General features: G+C 36.8%; 1 protein-coding gene across 4 annotated transcripts in view; it reads left to right on the forward strand.

Moving 5' to 3' along the window:
* Nucleotides 1-16,460, forward strand: part of ksr2 (kinase suppressor of ras 2) — a 122,425-nt gene that overhangs the window by 10,659 nt on the left and 95,306 nt on the right. For all 4 annotated transcript variants that reach the window (XR_014877324.1, XM_085181029.1, XM_085181028.1 and 1 more), the window contains exons 2-3: nt 4,134-4,274; nt 5,090-5,240. Coding sequence is in view for 3 of the 4 variants with exons in the window: in XM_085181029.1 (XP_085037155.1) it covers nt 4,134-4,274; nt 5,090-5,240 (292 nt within the window). In the remaining variant the exon portion in view is untranslated. The remainder of the gene's footprint in view (nt 1-4,133; nt 4,275-5,089; nt 5,241-16,460) is intronic.

Below are 16,460 nucleotides of genomic sequence, written 5' to 3' on the forward strand. Positions count from 1 at the left end.
TGGAAAGGAGGTAACACCTGAAATCCGATAAAACACCTGGCGACGCATAGCGTTTTTTTTAAAAGCCGAAAAATGCGCCTTATTTGATAGCTTGCTGCGAGACCTCACACCGAGCACATCTACTGCAGGTGTGGTGCCTGTTATCGGACGAAGAGTTAGCAACATCCCCCAAAAAGCTGAAGAGTAGAGTCCTGGCCCCTAGCCCTGCCAGTGTAGCAGAAATGATGAGGATGATGATGGCAGCAGCAGCCGTTCTTCTCTGCGTGAGTAGCTTAATGTTGTTCGTGTATAATTTACGTTGAGTAGGCTAACCACGTTATTACATTAATGCATGTAAGGTGAACTAGCAAACATCATCATAGCTACATGCGGCTGTCTTCTTGTTTGATGGCAGATACTCCCTTCACCCTGGCCAAAAAGGCTAAAATGACCAAATAAAAAGTGGGAAACAGTTAAACATGAGAGGTTTTTGGACCAATTTTGTGTTCTCCATTCTTTAAGCACCGGTTTGAGCACCGTTTAAGCACCGGCACCGTTTCAAAAGTACTGGTTTGGCACCGGTATCAGATAAAACCTAAACGATACCCATCCCTAGTCTTTAGTTTTGTCTTCCCTCTGTGCCTGTTTTGCCATCTTCCCACTGTATAAATAAACATCACTAGCATTATCAGCTACTGTCTGCGTTTTGGGTCCTTTCTCCCTTCTACACCACACGGCTCGCCTCGGCAGCCGTGACAGTGGTCTTCTGCTGTTGTACCTCATCTGCTGTTCTTGTGGATTCACAGATGCTCTTCTGCCTAATTTAGGTGTTTATTAGAGTTTCTATTGCTTTGCTGTCAATGTGAAGCAGTCTGACCATTCTCCTCTGGCCTCTGTCACTTTAAGCATTTTCACCTAAAGAACTGACACTCACATGATATTTCCTCTTCTTCAGATCTGTCTCTGTAAGCCCTAGAGACGATTGTGTGGGAATATCTCAGTAGAACAGCATTTTCTGAAATACTCATACCAGCCCATCTGACATCAACATCATGCCACATTCAAGATCATTTAAATCAGCTTTCTTGCCCATTCTGATGGTCGGTTTGAATTTCAAGTATTCATGGCCATGTCTGCTTGGCTACATGCATTGTTGTCATGTAATTGGCTGAATACATATCTGTGTTATTGATCAACTCAATGGATGTACTTAATAAGGTGGCTGGTGAGTGCATATCACACTGGAAATATATTTTTCAGAGGTATTACTTTTATTGTAATTTGTTTGAAATTTTCAGATATTTCATTAATCTGCAAAGGTTGAATATTTTAAATATTACACATCTAAAAAATAAGATGTTTGTTTAGGTTTTGTTTTAAACAGAAACAAGGAAGTAGCAAACGATGGACATATACCCGATATCATGACTTCACTGTAACTTCCTGACATGTAGTATTTTGGAGTCACTAGCACAGCTACATCTTAGTGATAAGATGATCCCAGTATATTATACATAACTTTAGTTTTAAGTATCTAAATGAATGTTGTTTTGTTCATTTTTTTTAATGTAAAATTGATTGAAAACCAGAAATAATATTAGAGCATTTGAACATATCTGTCATATATGAAGAAAATGCATGTATTTGACAAATGCAAATGGTTTATCAAATATGTATTCAGATTTTTTTACAATAATTATGCAACGCTTCCTTCGACTGCACTTTTATACTGTTACATTTGAAAAAATGTATTTATATTTTTGCTGTTTTTTTTTTTAAAAAAAGAAAGGAAAAAAGAAAAGAGAAAGCAAAAAAAAAAAAGAGTAAACCACAAAACTGTAGAGCCAGCTTTTTGAATAGTTGCCTGTATATCTTAGAGATTTGTGTGCACAGCTAAAATAAAAGTGTAGTGATCTAACTGTGATAAATCACACAACTTTCAAAATGACAGACGGAACTCCCTATGGATGCAAATTTCTTGCTGTCGCTAAATAACATGCTTGCATCTGACCCATGAGTGAACTTGTGTTAAATAATATTTTCAGTGTAGAGTTCCCTGCAGAGATAGGGCACTCTGTATACATGACTGTAAACTGCTTTAATTTGGAAAAGCACTCAACTTAGCAGTGTAGTTTAGTTAATAATAAGTAAGTAAATAAGGATGTTTTAAAGTGAATACTGTCACCAATGTATTGAATAAATGTTATGCTTACTTGCAAATACATAGGCTCTTCTAAAATATAAAACTGCTTGTTGATTAAGCATTTGTAAACCATTTTTAGAAAAATAGAATATTTCAGTCAAAATTCTGCTTTTTAGCGTTATTTACTGTAAGTTGGATTAATGAGACTACAGACAAGTAGCTGCATTTATTACCCCCCTTTTTTTTTTTCTTCGCCCCCCCAAGTTTGCTTGGAGCCTGCTTGGAGCCTATATACATGGTTAGCATGTTATAGTGTTTTATGTGTGTGAATGTTTGCACAGAGCCTTTGTGCTCACCGTTTGATGACAAAATGTAGGTCACTCGGACCCAAGTGGATTGTGGTATACTGGCAGACATGGCAAATATAACACTGGCACTGCTGTTCTTTACATTGCGACAACTTCTTTGTTGGCTGTTTGGTGTTGACCACTGGTTTTGAGTGGAGTAATATGAAATCAGGAGCAAGGTGTGTGAATAGAGCTACCTGTTTGTCATCAGGTGCATTTGATATGTTAGGTGAACAGGGCCCCACCTGTAAAACTGGCTAAAAACTACACAGCTAAAAATGTAACAATTAAAAATCAACCAGTATAAAATTTACTTATTTATTTATAGCTATTTTAGAATTGTGTAGATATTAACATAAATTTATGGTGTGAGAGTGAGCTACAGAATTCACTTAGAATCAAACTGTAAATAAATTTGATAAACATCCATCCATCCATTCTCTTCCGCTTATCCTTTTCGGGGTTGCGGGGGGCTGGAGCCCATCCCAGATACCATAAGGCAAGAGGTGGGGCACACCCCGGACAGGTCGCTAGCCTGACACAGAGAGGCAGACAACCACTCACATTCACACCTATGGGCAATGTAGATTGTCCAATTAACCTAACCCCACCAATTACATATCTTTGGTCTGTGGGAGGAAGCAGGAGTACCCGGAGAGATCCCACACAAGCACAGGGAGAAAATGCAGACTTCTATTTTGATAAACAGTCAATTTAAATTATACAATTTAAAAAAACAAAAACAAAAAAAACGAACTGTATTATTATTTTTATTTTTTTTTTTGCTGTATGTTGTCTTGCAAAAATATACAACATCACATGCAAAGTTATTACAATTTATTGCAGAGCTATCGCCAATTGCTGATTTATTATTTTTGCAAATGAGATCCTCCTTCACTAACAAGCCACGTGTCTGTGAAGAATGACTTCTAACAAAGGAAAAGCTTGCATGCATCTGCCCACTTGTATGTGTGTCTTTGTATCAGCACCATTTTTCAGTTTAGAGGAGGTTTCTGATATAATCACAGCTTTCAACCAATAATCACTCAGCAGCGAGTTGAAGAGGGGTTAAATGATGAAACGGTGTTTCATTTGCTTTGCCTGAGCTGATTAACCAGGCTGTCCTGGAATTTCTTCCTAACTGACTGATAGGATATTACCATGACTATGGTACTGGCATGACCTTATGTGACTGCTTTGATTTCTGGGATTTTTCAACAACAGGCTAAAAATATACTTAATCTTTTTTTCCTGCACATTTAAACATATTAGGATTCTTTAATAGGATTTAAAAACACATGATTTGTGTTTTTAAAATGTAAAGTTTGCTTTTGTTTTATAAAGCACTACACCGGGCAGGATTTTTGCAAAACTGACACAAACTGTTGACCTGTTCAGGATATACCTTGCCTTTAACCCCTTTACAGCTGAGGTAGGTTCCACTCTTCCAGTGGTTTCGCAGTAATATTAAAACAATTTCCATTGTTTTATTTGTGCTTCAGTTTTAAAGGAATTTTATAGAAAACAAAGGAAAGAGAAACCGAGAGGTGAAACTTACTTTTTCAGCACAGAGAATTACTTTTGTATGTAGATATGTTAAAAATGTGAAAGGAGTTTGGTCAGGAGAAGCATCGTCTCACTGTTTTTGTCTTTCCTCCTCCTAGGGGAAGTTGGTAAAGTACTTCAGCCGCCAGCTGTCCTGTAAGTGCAAAGTGGCCTTAGAGGAACGCAGTGCCGAGCTGGAGGACTTTCCTCGCCTCGGCCACTGGTTCCGCATTGTCAACTTGAGGAAAGAGGTCACACAGGTAAGCCATGATGCCGCGTAGTAACCATTTTTTACACTCAAAATACATCTCACGATCATTGCTTCAAAGTCAAAATTTCAGATGATATTTTTCTGATTTGTGTATTTGACAAACTGTTCCAAGAACTTTTTAACACATTGCCTTTTTCTGCTTTCTCTTTTTTTTAAAAAAAAATGTTTTGTACAGATTTGAATAAAGTTTTTATACTTACCATTTAAACATTTCACTGTCACTATCAGATTGTAGCTTTTAGCAGTTGAGGTTTCCATACTGGTGACTGAGAGCGAAATCTGACAGCTCATATCACCCTCTGGCTAAAAGCTTACTAAAATGCTGTAAATGCCATAGCACTGAGTTTCAAAGTTTTCGTGTACTCGTGGAGTCTCTATGCATCTCATACTGGGCCTTTGTGTATCACCTCAGTTCATCCACTGGCAGAAAGGAGCTATTTTAGCCCCTTTCTTTATTGCTTTAAGTGGGAGGTTTTAGCAGTATGTGCGGTGTCGGAGATGTCCATATAAACATATGCACTGTGATTGACATCGTGGAGAGTCATGAGTGGAAACAACTGATGTTGAGCTGATATAGATCAGTTGTTTCATGAGAATTTGGATTACAGGGATTACTTGTAAGTTTGATGGCCTCATTATTGAAAATTCAGTGTAACACTGTTGTTACACTGTATAATAAAGAAAATGATCTATTACTGTAACTTATTCCATTAAATGTATATCTAAATATCTAGGTTTTTGAGCTCGATGTGTATTTGTGGTGGTCTTTAAGCTGCATGCATGTTGCATGTGTATATTTGATAGGAAATGAGTCCAGGTCAGGTGACCCTGGAGGGCTTGCTGGAGATGAGCGAGGAGCAGGTGTGTGAGCTGCTGCAAAAGTTTGGTGCCAGTGAAGAGGAGTGTGCCCGTCTCAACGCTTCCCTCTCCTGCCTCAGAAAGGCCCACCAGCTCGGTGAGAGTCCACTCAAAACACTCACAGATGAGCTCATACGCTCACACACATGGAAAATACTAATCTTTATATAACGTTATCACTGTTTGTGTTCACTAGAAATTAGGATATTTGTGTCTAACCAATGAAATAAACTATGAATTATTTTCTGTGCACACTAAGAAAGTTCATTTACAGTACGTTCAGACTGTATGGGTGCATACTGAATATATGGTATTTTTTAAAATTTTAATTTTTTTTTTTTATAGCTTTTATAACTACACCCAGATTAAATATTCTTTTTATCTACTCTCTGAGCATATATTTCTGTTCTCCAGACAAAAGGAGTTGTCTGGAGAACTTGATTTATGATTTGCTTGAATTGGATGATACATCTTGGGGAGCAAATGTTCACCTTTAGTTATGTTGAATTGCTTGTTGATTGGTTTGTTAGGAACTTGTGCATTATAGAGGGCGTTAGGCACATAGAGAGGGGGTGACATACATAATAATACTTGTCCACATTCACAATAGACTGTTGATTTTACAGTAAATTCATGACTTTTCTCAGACACATACCAGATCAATAAAAACTACTTTTAATGTGCTCTCACTACACAAATTACGACATATCACTTACAATACTGAATTGCTGACTTCTAAAATGATTGATATTGCTCTATAAACCTATACTGGTGTTTTTAGGTCAATCTGTTCCACCCTGGAGGTCCCATTGTTTTTAAGGTTATCAAGGATAGGGGCAATGCCTGAAGTGACAAACCAGAGCTTTTGTGCACAATTATTAGAGCAATGTTATTATAATCAGCATATGCTGACTAAATGGCTCATGGCTGCAATTTACGTTTTTATTTGCAGTGTAGATTAGGAGTTATTTTTTTCAAATTTCACTTTGGACTGATAATGATGAGGACATTTATCCAAAGAATGCAAATGTTGTTCATGCTGACCATAAAATTCTGATGCTTTTACTGACATTTAGGATTTATGGGGTTAAATATTAAGAGATTTTAATGAATTAATTAAATGATTGTCTTATCTTTATCTCATGTAATTTGCAATATGGTAATTTGTAATCATTTATTCACTGAATAAAAAAAAAATCTGTTACAGGTTTTTTTTTTTTTTGGGGGGGATTTGTTTTTATATTTTTTCCCATTTATATATATTTTTTCCAAAACAGATTTTCACATTAATTTTTTTAAAATCTTTTATTCCATATTCTCAGTTGTCATCAAACGCTAGTTTTGGCTTTTAAGTATTATAATTTGAAGGTTAACTGGCAGCAAAACCTAAGAAGGTCAGAACAGGTATTATAATACAAACATTATTAAGACAGTAAAAATATTCACCAAAGCTTTCTCAGATTGGTTGTGTTGACAAATTTCACTTGAATAACAATGGAAAGGTTTACTGTATGTTTTATTATTTTTGCCAACACCCAGTATTATTTCATTTTTAAGTATAGTTTTTATTAGTATTTCCATTGGATACAATACATTTTCACATATTGTTTTAATTTAGTTTATTTGTGTTGAACTTAATATCCTGGGTAGTGAGATGTTTCATATGGTGATGATGAAAAGCTGTTTTTGTGAATGGGAAACATATTACTTCTTAAAAGTAAACTCACTTATGAAGTGCCTCTATATATTTAGTGAAATTGCTGTTGTTTCTATAGGTGGTGCTGTTTTCTTTTGTTCACTACCAACAGCTCTGCCTTTCCTCTCAGCCTCTTCTTAATTTATTCATAGCACAATGAACTAAAACACTACATATACAATACAACACCATCCCTGCTTCTATGCTACATCCAGTGTGTGAATGTGTGTGTGAATGTGTGTGTGACTGGATGTGTAAAGCGCTTTGGGTCCTTAGTCCTTAGGGACTAGTGAAGCGCTATACAAATACAGGCCATTTACCATTTTACCATTTACAACTGTTTTCAGAAAGACATGATAGATAATATGATAAGTCATTCTGGCTCAAAATATTTAGAATAACACTTTTTCTGAAATGTATAAACAATATGGCATTCCTGTAAATTATCAATACAGAAAGCAGTGTGTTCTTGTCATTTAGTCATGTGCAAAATTAATTTGGTAAAATGCTTATGTCTTTATTTTCTGTTCTCAGCGGGGCCAGACTGTCAAAAATGAAACAGGAAGTCAGATGTGTATCATTGTTTTGTGGTATTAACATATCATACACTGTCGGTAAATATGCAAGATTACTGCACTGATGCATTTGTTCAAAATAGCTGTTTTTAAGAACTGGTTCCCATCTAATGGTTCATCCACTTGTTCTAATTTGTTATTAGAAATACATATTTCTTAGCAGAGCATATTGTGAAGCCACTAGCCTCCAGCTGAGCAATAGAAAAAGGAAATCTCAAAGGCAAACCCTTGTATTAAATGTCATTTTGTGCATTACATTATTACTGGGGCCTCACATACCTTTAACAATGATAAATCTATGCAATTATGGTTAAAATTCTAAAGATATTTTTAAAAGAATATTTTTTCATCTCCGATTTTGGAGAGACATTTTGTAAAAATTGTAGTTGTCTCAGTAAAATAAACTGAGATTCTATTTTCCCCCCTTTTTTATTTATTTATTTTATTTATTTATTTATTTATTTTAAAATCAAATATGGCTGTTGGTAACAGAATTACATGCATAGGTATGTGCTGTGATGCAACAAGTGTGTTTGGTTTGTTACACGGTTGGCCCCCAGATGGCATAAACGGACCACATTTTGTTTTCAGTCATAACTATGCCTTTTGCAATGATTCAGCTGAACCAGAAGGGGGCAGTAGAGTATCACTAAAATTAGGGTGATCGTTTTAGTAACAACCTTTAGTACACCCGTTAACATAGCATATCTGGTTCTCTTCGACTCCCACTCACACGCACGGCACACAGAGCCACACACACCCACACACACACCCACGTACCAGTAAGAACATACGCGCGCGCACACACACACACACACACACACACACACACACACACTCTGTTTTGTAACAGATGTCCTTTCAGACAGAAGACTCTGTTGAATAATTAAGCAAATTAACTTGATGAGTAGTTTTACTTCAGTGTGCCCTAAGCAAAACTGTACTTCATTAAAAGAGCGTTTTATTAGAGGAGGTGTAACATTCAGTTGCTGTTGACATTCAGACTTTTACTGCACACTCTGAAAATCAGGCTCTTTGTTAGGCTGCTGGTGCTCGGCTGTCCTCTCGAAATATTCATGCGCTCTGCTTGTTTTTCAGTCAGTCTGCTGCTCTTGCCCACCTTCCTGTGTGCTTCTCAAACTTCTCTTTTTCCCTCATCAGTTCGACTGGGTACCGGGAAAGATAATATCCAGAAAGGCAAACAGGCCAACCCCGTCTCATAGCAAGCAGTAATGGCTATGCTGTACCATGCTGCAAAACACATGAATTTTCCATAAAGGCTGATAAATTGTAACTTGTGTTTTCTGGCCTGTTGTTTTCTATTAGCTGGTTGCAGTGTCACATGATTCCCGAGTGTTACATTTAAAGTCCCATTACTAGATGTTGCTTCGTTTTTAGGTGTCTAAATGAGTTTTTATTAGCTATGTCAGGTTTTTTTTTTGCCTTTTTCTTTTTGGTATGTTTATGCCAACTTTGATTTAAACTCTTTCTTCATTTAGGTTTAGGCACCAAAACTAGAGTTTGTGCTGTAGACCATTACATATTTTACTTGAAGACTGTCAACTCCGGTTTCAGAGCAGTGGAACCGCCTGATGGCAGAATCCATCTGGGGGTTCCACTCAGCGATGCCTCAGTCCTTCATGGTTCACACCGACAAGGCTTTAAACGTCAGTGGAGACCAACTCACCTTTGTCATAACTGTCTATGACAGTTCCTTCAATCTGATTTTGAATAAATGCAAAAGTTGAGGAAGCTGGGCTGCATTCGTAGCCAGGATACATGTGGAACATTGATGATAACACAATTTAATGACGATTTCCACATAAAATGTTATAACTGGGGAACAGTGTAACCTAACAATAGCTGTGTAAAAGTACATATAAAGGCTACAAAGTACACATACTGGCATAGATCCACTGTGTGAAAAGCCATTCCTGACCTTTGATTAGTGTCATCCATTACAAGATGACTATTGCCAGGCAGGAGATGTTTGTCTGGCTGTAAATATCTTCTGTCCTAAAAAATAAACAATTATATTGATTATTTAAAAAAAAAAAAAAAAGGGGGGGGGGGACACAAACAAATCTCAGCAATGTTTTTACACATTTACAACTTGATATCTTTCTTTGAGAAATCTTTGAATGAAAACCTGCTTTTGATAAAAATCAAACGAAGCCATAACAGAAAACATCCTTAATTGAAGGTCGGCTGTCTTCTTTGTCTGGTCACACATGAAGTATTCAGTACAGCTACTGCTCCTCCTCTTGCTTTGTACCAGTAGTCCCCTTAATGTCTTAAATGGTTTGTACAAAGTTTGACTAAAACACCCTGGCGTCGCTGGGATAATTATAGTGTTTCCCACTGATTTATCAGTATCTCTTCTGGCCTTTCTTTTTGTGTTTTGGAACTCTTTCACAGGAAAATTGTCTCCAACTTTTTTTATTTGTTTTTCCCAAACAAACGTAAAACTGGGAGTTCCACTAAATGATAACAAAAAACACCTCAAAAAGTTGATTCTGTTCATCTGGATGTAGCTTTTTATTTTTTTAATTATTTTTTTTTTTATGTAGGGGAAATGTTTCATCGCTCATCCAAGCAACTTCTTCAGTTTGAGCTGACTGCAGATTTTCCCAACAAACATTTTTTTTCCACTGAAAACGCTACATCCAGATGAACAGAATCAACTTTTTTGGAGAATCCCTGGATGATTGCGCATGCATGAAGACAATTTTGAAAAAAAAAAAACAGCTTAAAAAAATGAAACCAGGAATGTCATTGATTTAACTTTATCCGACTAATATTATTTCAACAGAGAAAATAAAATTGGTGCATAACTTTAAAATATGGTATGATAGGTTAGGACCCAAGCAAATCTTTGAGCACTGATAGATTTCCCCACCAGATGTCACATGACCAAAGTCTATTATGACGATTTAGATGATCTTTGTTTATATCATCAACATCTTTTCCTTTGTCTTCCATATTTTATCCTCGTTCTTTTCTTTGCCTCTCTTTTTTTTAATTTTTTTTTAATTTTTTTTTGTCCATTGCTTCCACCTCCCTCCACTTCCCCCACTGCCTCTCCCTAGCTCTCCAAAGACAAGCTCTGGCCACACAGAGCCACTAATGGACTCTCTAACAGGGGGGCAAGCTAAAGATGTGTGAATGCGCAGCAGCAACTCCACCACCACTACCACACAAAGTGGTGAGAGGCACTTTGGGCTGAGAGAAATACCTGGTTTTACACAAGCGTTCTTCATATTCTTGCTGAGAATACAAGCTGAGAGGGGGAGATGTGTCATAGCTTCAGAACACTGCCACATCTGCGCATCTGTATGTGTGTCTGTATTTTAATGGTATTGTGCAAGTACCTGTTTGTCAGAACATCTGTATAAATAGAGCACATGCAAAAGCTTAATGAGCCCCATGAGAACATTTAGCACACGAGGCAAGAAGTGGAGGATGCTCTTATGTGTTTTTTGATAGTTATATATTTCTTCTAAAAATCTGTAGGCTGTTGCAAAAATCCATATAAATATATATATTTATTCAACTGCCATGAATGAAAGCAGAAAAAAAAAAGAAAAAAGAAATATGTTGCTCCAGTTTGTGAGTCATCAGGAATTATGTTAAAATTGGCAGGCACGGACATTAATATACTTTACAGTCTTGCCAGCTTATATATCACATAACCAGACAAGTAGAAAACATACCAAGTGAATGTACGTTCCTCTGCAATGTAGTGTTGAAGGAAGGAAACTAATGCAAGTTAATAGAATATTTCACTACTGGCTCTTGGGATTGCAGTCCACGAGCTGCAATGAGGATGAGTCATACAATTTGAAGGCAGCCGGTCAGTCGTTTGTGCTGCAATATACACACATTATCCAGCCCACCCCTCCAGACAAGTCCACACACACACAAACTCTCGTACACTTGAAGAATTATTTTTTTTTGAATTCGTGTCCTTGTGTTGATTAGCTATACTGCTGATCTTTGCTCAGCACGACAGGTTTCCTCTGTGCTTTTTCTCTGTAATCTTTGACATCTGAAAGGAATGTCCTCATGCCCTGTCTTCAGACAGCTTTACATGCATAAAAACACCTAATTGGCTTCAAATGCCATCAGCAAGAAAAAGAGATGAGTAAAAGCAGTGGATAGGGAGGCACAGAAGATGCGAGATGAGGAATCGGAGGTGGACAGGAAAGTGAAGAGGGTATGTATGGGGATGGGGGTGCGCGCGCAATATCAGGAGAGAAAATTAGGGCGAGACATAGGTGATGACAACGGGAGGTGAAGAAGAAGCGTCTTCATGTTGCGAAGAAAAAAAGCAGACGCATCGGGAAAGGAAAGCGACCAGAAAATGCAACCCCCCCCCCCCCCCCCCCCCCCCCCCAACACCTGTCTTCCTGGACACCGATAGGTGGTCCCTATTGGCTGTTAACTAATTAGCAGACTCTAACTTTGAGTCCCACTGATTACACTGCAAGAACATCCACAAATCCCTAATTCAAAAGAGTCGAGATTAAAAAGGGAGACTGCATATATTGAACACAGCCATTGCCCTTTTCACCAAATCCTGTTTACAGTGGCAGTGAGATAGACCAGCTACTGTCCCAGTGGCATTTCACTGCCATTTAGCCTAAAGAAGCAACACATTTAGAGGTAATTAGTCCAATTATGAGGCTGTTATCTGCATTTCTCAAAGCCTCGCCACGTGTTAAGCTCGCACCATTAATGGTGTTGGGGCGTGCTATTTGCATTAATCACTGCAGTTTCTCGACAGTTGATGTGGAGATGCAGGGTTATTCAGGTGAGAGCAGAGAATGGAAGATTGATGATGATGTGGCTCCAGAATTACATCTGAAGTTATGCATAAACATGGCCAACATCTGCTAATAAAAGGGGTGAAACACAGAAAGGGCTCATTAAACTAAAGGCCTGACCATAAATAAAGTTTTGCTTTTTGTTTGTTTGTTTTTTTTTAAACCCAAGAAGGTTATGGAATCTTATGGAAGAGCCTTTTGTCTTTTTATGCATTTACATACACCTTTTAGGAATTTGTTATCTACAAATAGCAATTCTGAGGCAAGACATAACGAGAAAGGGAGGAAGCAAAACTGAATACACTGAACACGAGACAAGGGACAATCAAAATAAAACCGGAAACATGAGACACAAACTGACTGAATACAAGGAATAGAGGGAGCGAGAGACACGACTGGAACACGGATGAATAAACATTCAGACAGAACTTATCCTACATGATAGACATGACAGACCAAATACAAAGAACGCAGGAAGGAGACGGAGAGACATCCAAAAGTGGAAATGCAAAAGGACCTAAACGATCTAATCAGAGCTTGTAAGCACAAGAAAACTAAACATAGGTCACTCAGAGTATAACTAAACTCAACTTCAACCAGATTCAAACTATCCAAATACTGAACCACTGGGTTACAGATCCAGCATCATGACAGGTACTGGGTCTGATGAGCACTGGTCGATTGGCAGTGTTCAATTAACAAAATCTGAGCTTGATTTAAAGACTTTAATCTGTAGCTTTTCATTAGAATTTTAAATATAAGATATAAAGAGTCAGAGGCTGATAAAACAAAATAAATATGACAGACGTATCAAAGCAGTGGCCAAATCAACAGTATAAGACAGTCTTAAAAAATGATAAACTGGCAACTCTACAACAGTGAAAGGCCTGAAAGACCATTGAAGACAGCTAAAGTGCATAATGACGGAATTATTCACAACGTCTAACCAAGTAAAGCACACGCTTGAAGAGGCTGGCTTGTCACCATCACAATCTACAATCAAGAGATGTCTTCATGAATGTAATTACAAATAGTTTGCTACAAGGTGCAAAGAACAAGAAGACCACCCAAGAAAAAGGTTAGATTTTATCAGAAAGCATTGAAAAAGACATGCACAGTTTTGAAAAAATAATTTGAAGGACCAAGATTGACTTGTACCAGAATGAGGGGAAGAGAGCAGCGTCTCAAGAAATGAAACAGAGCATTTAGGGGTGTCCATGGATTGCATTTCATCCATGTATCAAAAACAATTCTTGAGTTTAAATTTGTCCAGTAAGCTTGTCCAGTTAATTTTGAGCTCATGAAAATGGGGCCATGTGTACTAGAAATTGCTATAATTCTTAAAATAAAAAAACCCTTTTTATTCTATGGTAAAACATTTTTTTGCTCACACTGAATAATCTTATCTTCATGTCATCTAGTGCCACTAACAACCCGCACTTAAGTCTATACTCTCCTTAGTATTATTACAGTGTGAGAATGTGCACCATGTAAAAACAAAAGAACCAGGAAGAGAATTATTAATTATCTTTAGAGTTTCCAATCAAAACACATTTAAAGCTTACACTGTTTTTTTTGTTTGTTTTTTTTTTTTTTTTTTTGCTTCAAATGAAAGAGAATATCTTATCTCATTATGACATTCAGAGCTAATGAAAGCAGAAATCAACCAGGACTGTCTCTCATATTATATGATGGCTTAAGAATTGGACACTGATTTATTGCTCAGATCATCATCATCAATTCATTTTCATCAATTGGGAATCAAAAGTGTCTCAAAGTATATTTTGATCATTTTACAGTTTCACACAGTTAATATAATTTTGTTTAGTAATAAAATGATAAAAAACCCATAAAATAATGCAGTTTTAAGGGCACTGGAAGAAAGCCTCAGCAGAAAAACCATTGAATAGCAAAGCATTGATGTCAGCAGGTTATTGTCTTGTTGATATGCCTTTTGCCCCATGAAGTTAGGGTTATTTTAATTATTAATTACACATTATATAAAGAGCATTTTTAATATCAAAACTCTCCATGAAATGCAACTTCAAAAATGTACTGTCTAACGAGCACAAGACACACAAATTAACTTAAATCACAGATCTCAAAGGGGTTACGCTCAGTATGTGTTCTTCATCTAATTTAGCAGCGAGCTGTTTTTGATTTGCCTCAGGCTTTTGCTTAGGTGAGATGATCTGAAAAAAGAAATTCATCAGTCAGCTCCTGTTACTATTTTGCTAAAGCTGTTGCTAAGATACTAGTGTGCTTCATGGACTGACTCAGGACTTGAAGCAACAGTTTTATTAGTGTGATTCAAGTTCATTGCTTCTCATGCAGAGAAATTTCACTCGGGTATCAGCTTAATAAACACTGTCAAAAGTATTTTTTAAGTGAGGCAGGCTTATACAAGAGTATAACTGCCAAAAGGAATATTGTAATTTAAATCATCGATGTTGGCGTATCCAAAAGCTACCTATTTGGTAATTGGACAGTCCGACGGTATTAAACACCCTTCAATCAGCCCCAGTCTGCTATCTAATGTCTCTCACCCATAAGCTATAAAACCTATCGGTGGTCTTTGATTATTCATGTTGGGTCAAGCAGAATTTTTACACTTCTGAGTGGCTTGTCATGGTTTTATTTCTGCTAATAAAGAAGGGATGATTGAGGATGAGCACTCCTTTACAGCCTGTCTTTCTAAAGGATTTTGCAGCTATGAATTGTGGCTTTAGATATATGTAAGCGTGATCTTCAGGCAGCCTCACTAAGGGCAGAAAGGCAGCTACAGCATGATAAGTATTCTGATCATAGTTTTGGATTTGCCATTGTTCTCGGAAACATATTCTGTGCAGGAGATGCATAACCACGTGCCAGGCAGTGCTGACAACCAATTGGTTTCTATGACAACCAAGACAATACCAGGTTCCCTGATTATAATTGTCAGCCAGAGAGCAGGAGCTAATCAGGGACATTTTTATTTTATTTTATACAATATAAAATTATTATTTATTATATATATATATTCATATTACTGGTTGTTTAGCCTTTACCTTCTGTTATCTCCAGTTTAATTGGTTAAAATAACTATGAATGAACCAGAACAGTAACAATCCAGGTTATTTTTTCTGTGCAAAATTTTAGTTCTTTTGATTTAAAGCACTATGCTGAGTTTCTAAATAGCAGTAGTAGTAAAACACGCAACGGCTAAAAAAAATATTGACCAATAAAAAGGAAAAGAGAGATCTTTAGAACTGATTCAGTCTATGCAAGGATTGTCAGAACTCTGAAACTGAAAAAGAAAACTATATATGTGTACACTGGCTATTGTGTTTATAGTATGCAGACTGAGAGTGATCTGCACAAGAATTCCGTTTGCCTTGACTGAGGGTTTTATGCACAAATGGCAAATAAAGAACCTTGAACTTTGTATTGTGAACAAGCAAGATACAACCAATAACTGTTATTTCCGTCCGCCTCTCCATGACATGTAGTTATATATCTAAAAAGGTACCTCAGTGCGTGGTAACATGAAAGTGGCACTGGTGGCATCTGACGAGTCCATACAAATGTAGATCTATATTTTTAGCAAATCAGCTGATTTTGCAGAAGAAGATAAAACTGTATTGTATGAAAAATATGAAACGATAACACAAATAATATAGACAGAAAGCAACACAGCTCCTGCAAACAAAGCAGTGGCATGAATGTGTGCAGCAGTTTACTGTTAAAAGTGCTGCAACAATGTGTTTTCTTCAGTACGACCGCTAAAGATTTACTATAGTAAAGTCTAGCCCATTCAAAGCCAAGAAAAAGGCTGGCTGGTTATTTAACAGACTTACTGTATCAATATCACAGTATTATCATTCAAACACAGGAGAAAATTGTTTTGTTTTTTTTCACCTGCAGCTTTGGTGGTGTTTAACAGTTCGAGAGAAAGTAAAACAATAAATCTAAAAAACAGAATTCAAATGTTTCCTTAGTCTCAATGTAAATTTAATGTAAGATCAGCAAGTACATATAGGTGTCCTGTTTTAGGACCAAAGATTAATCTTTATAGAACAATACAATTTTTATAAATTGTTTACAGTTAACAGTAAAAAAAACTGTTTCAGCTATATTTATCACCAAAGTTCATTAGGGAAACATAAAGACTTTGGGTGCTATTGAAAAACTTTCCGGCTGTCCATACACAGAAGTCCAAGGGATTTTCCTGGAATGGTGAA

Source organism: Neolamprologus multifasciatus, chromosome 12 (assembly GCF_963576455.1).
Source record: "Neolamprologus multifasciatus chromosome 12, fNeoMul1.2, whole genome shotgun sequence".
Lineage (NCBI taxonomy): Eukaryota > Metazoa > Chordata > Actinopteri > Cichliformes > Cichlidae > Neolamprologus > Neolamprologus multifasciatus.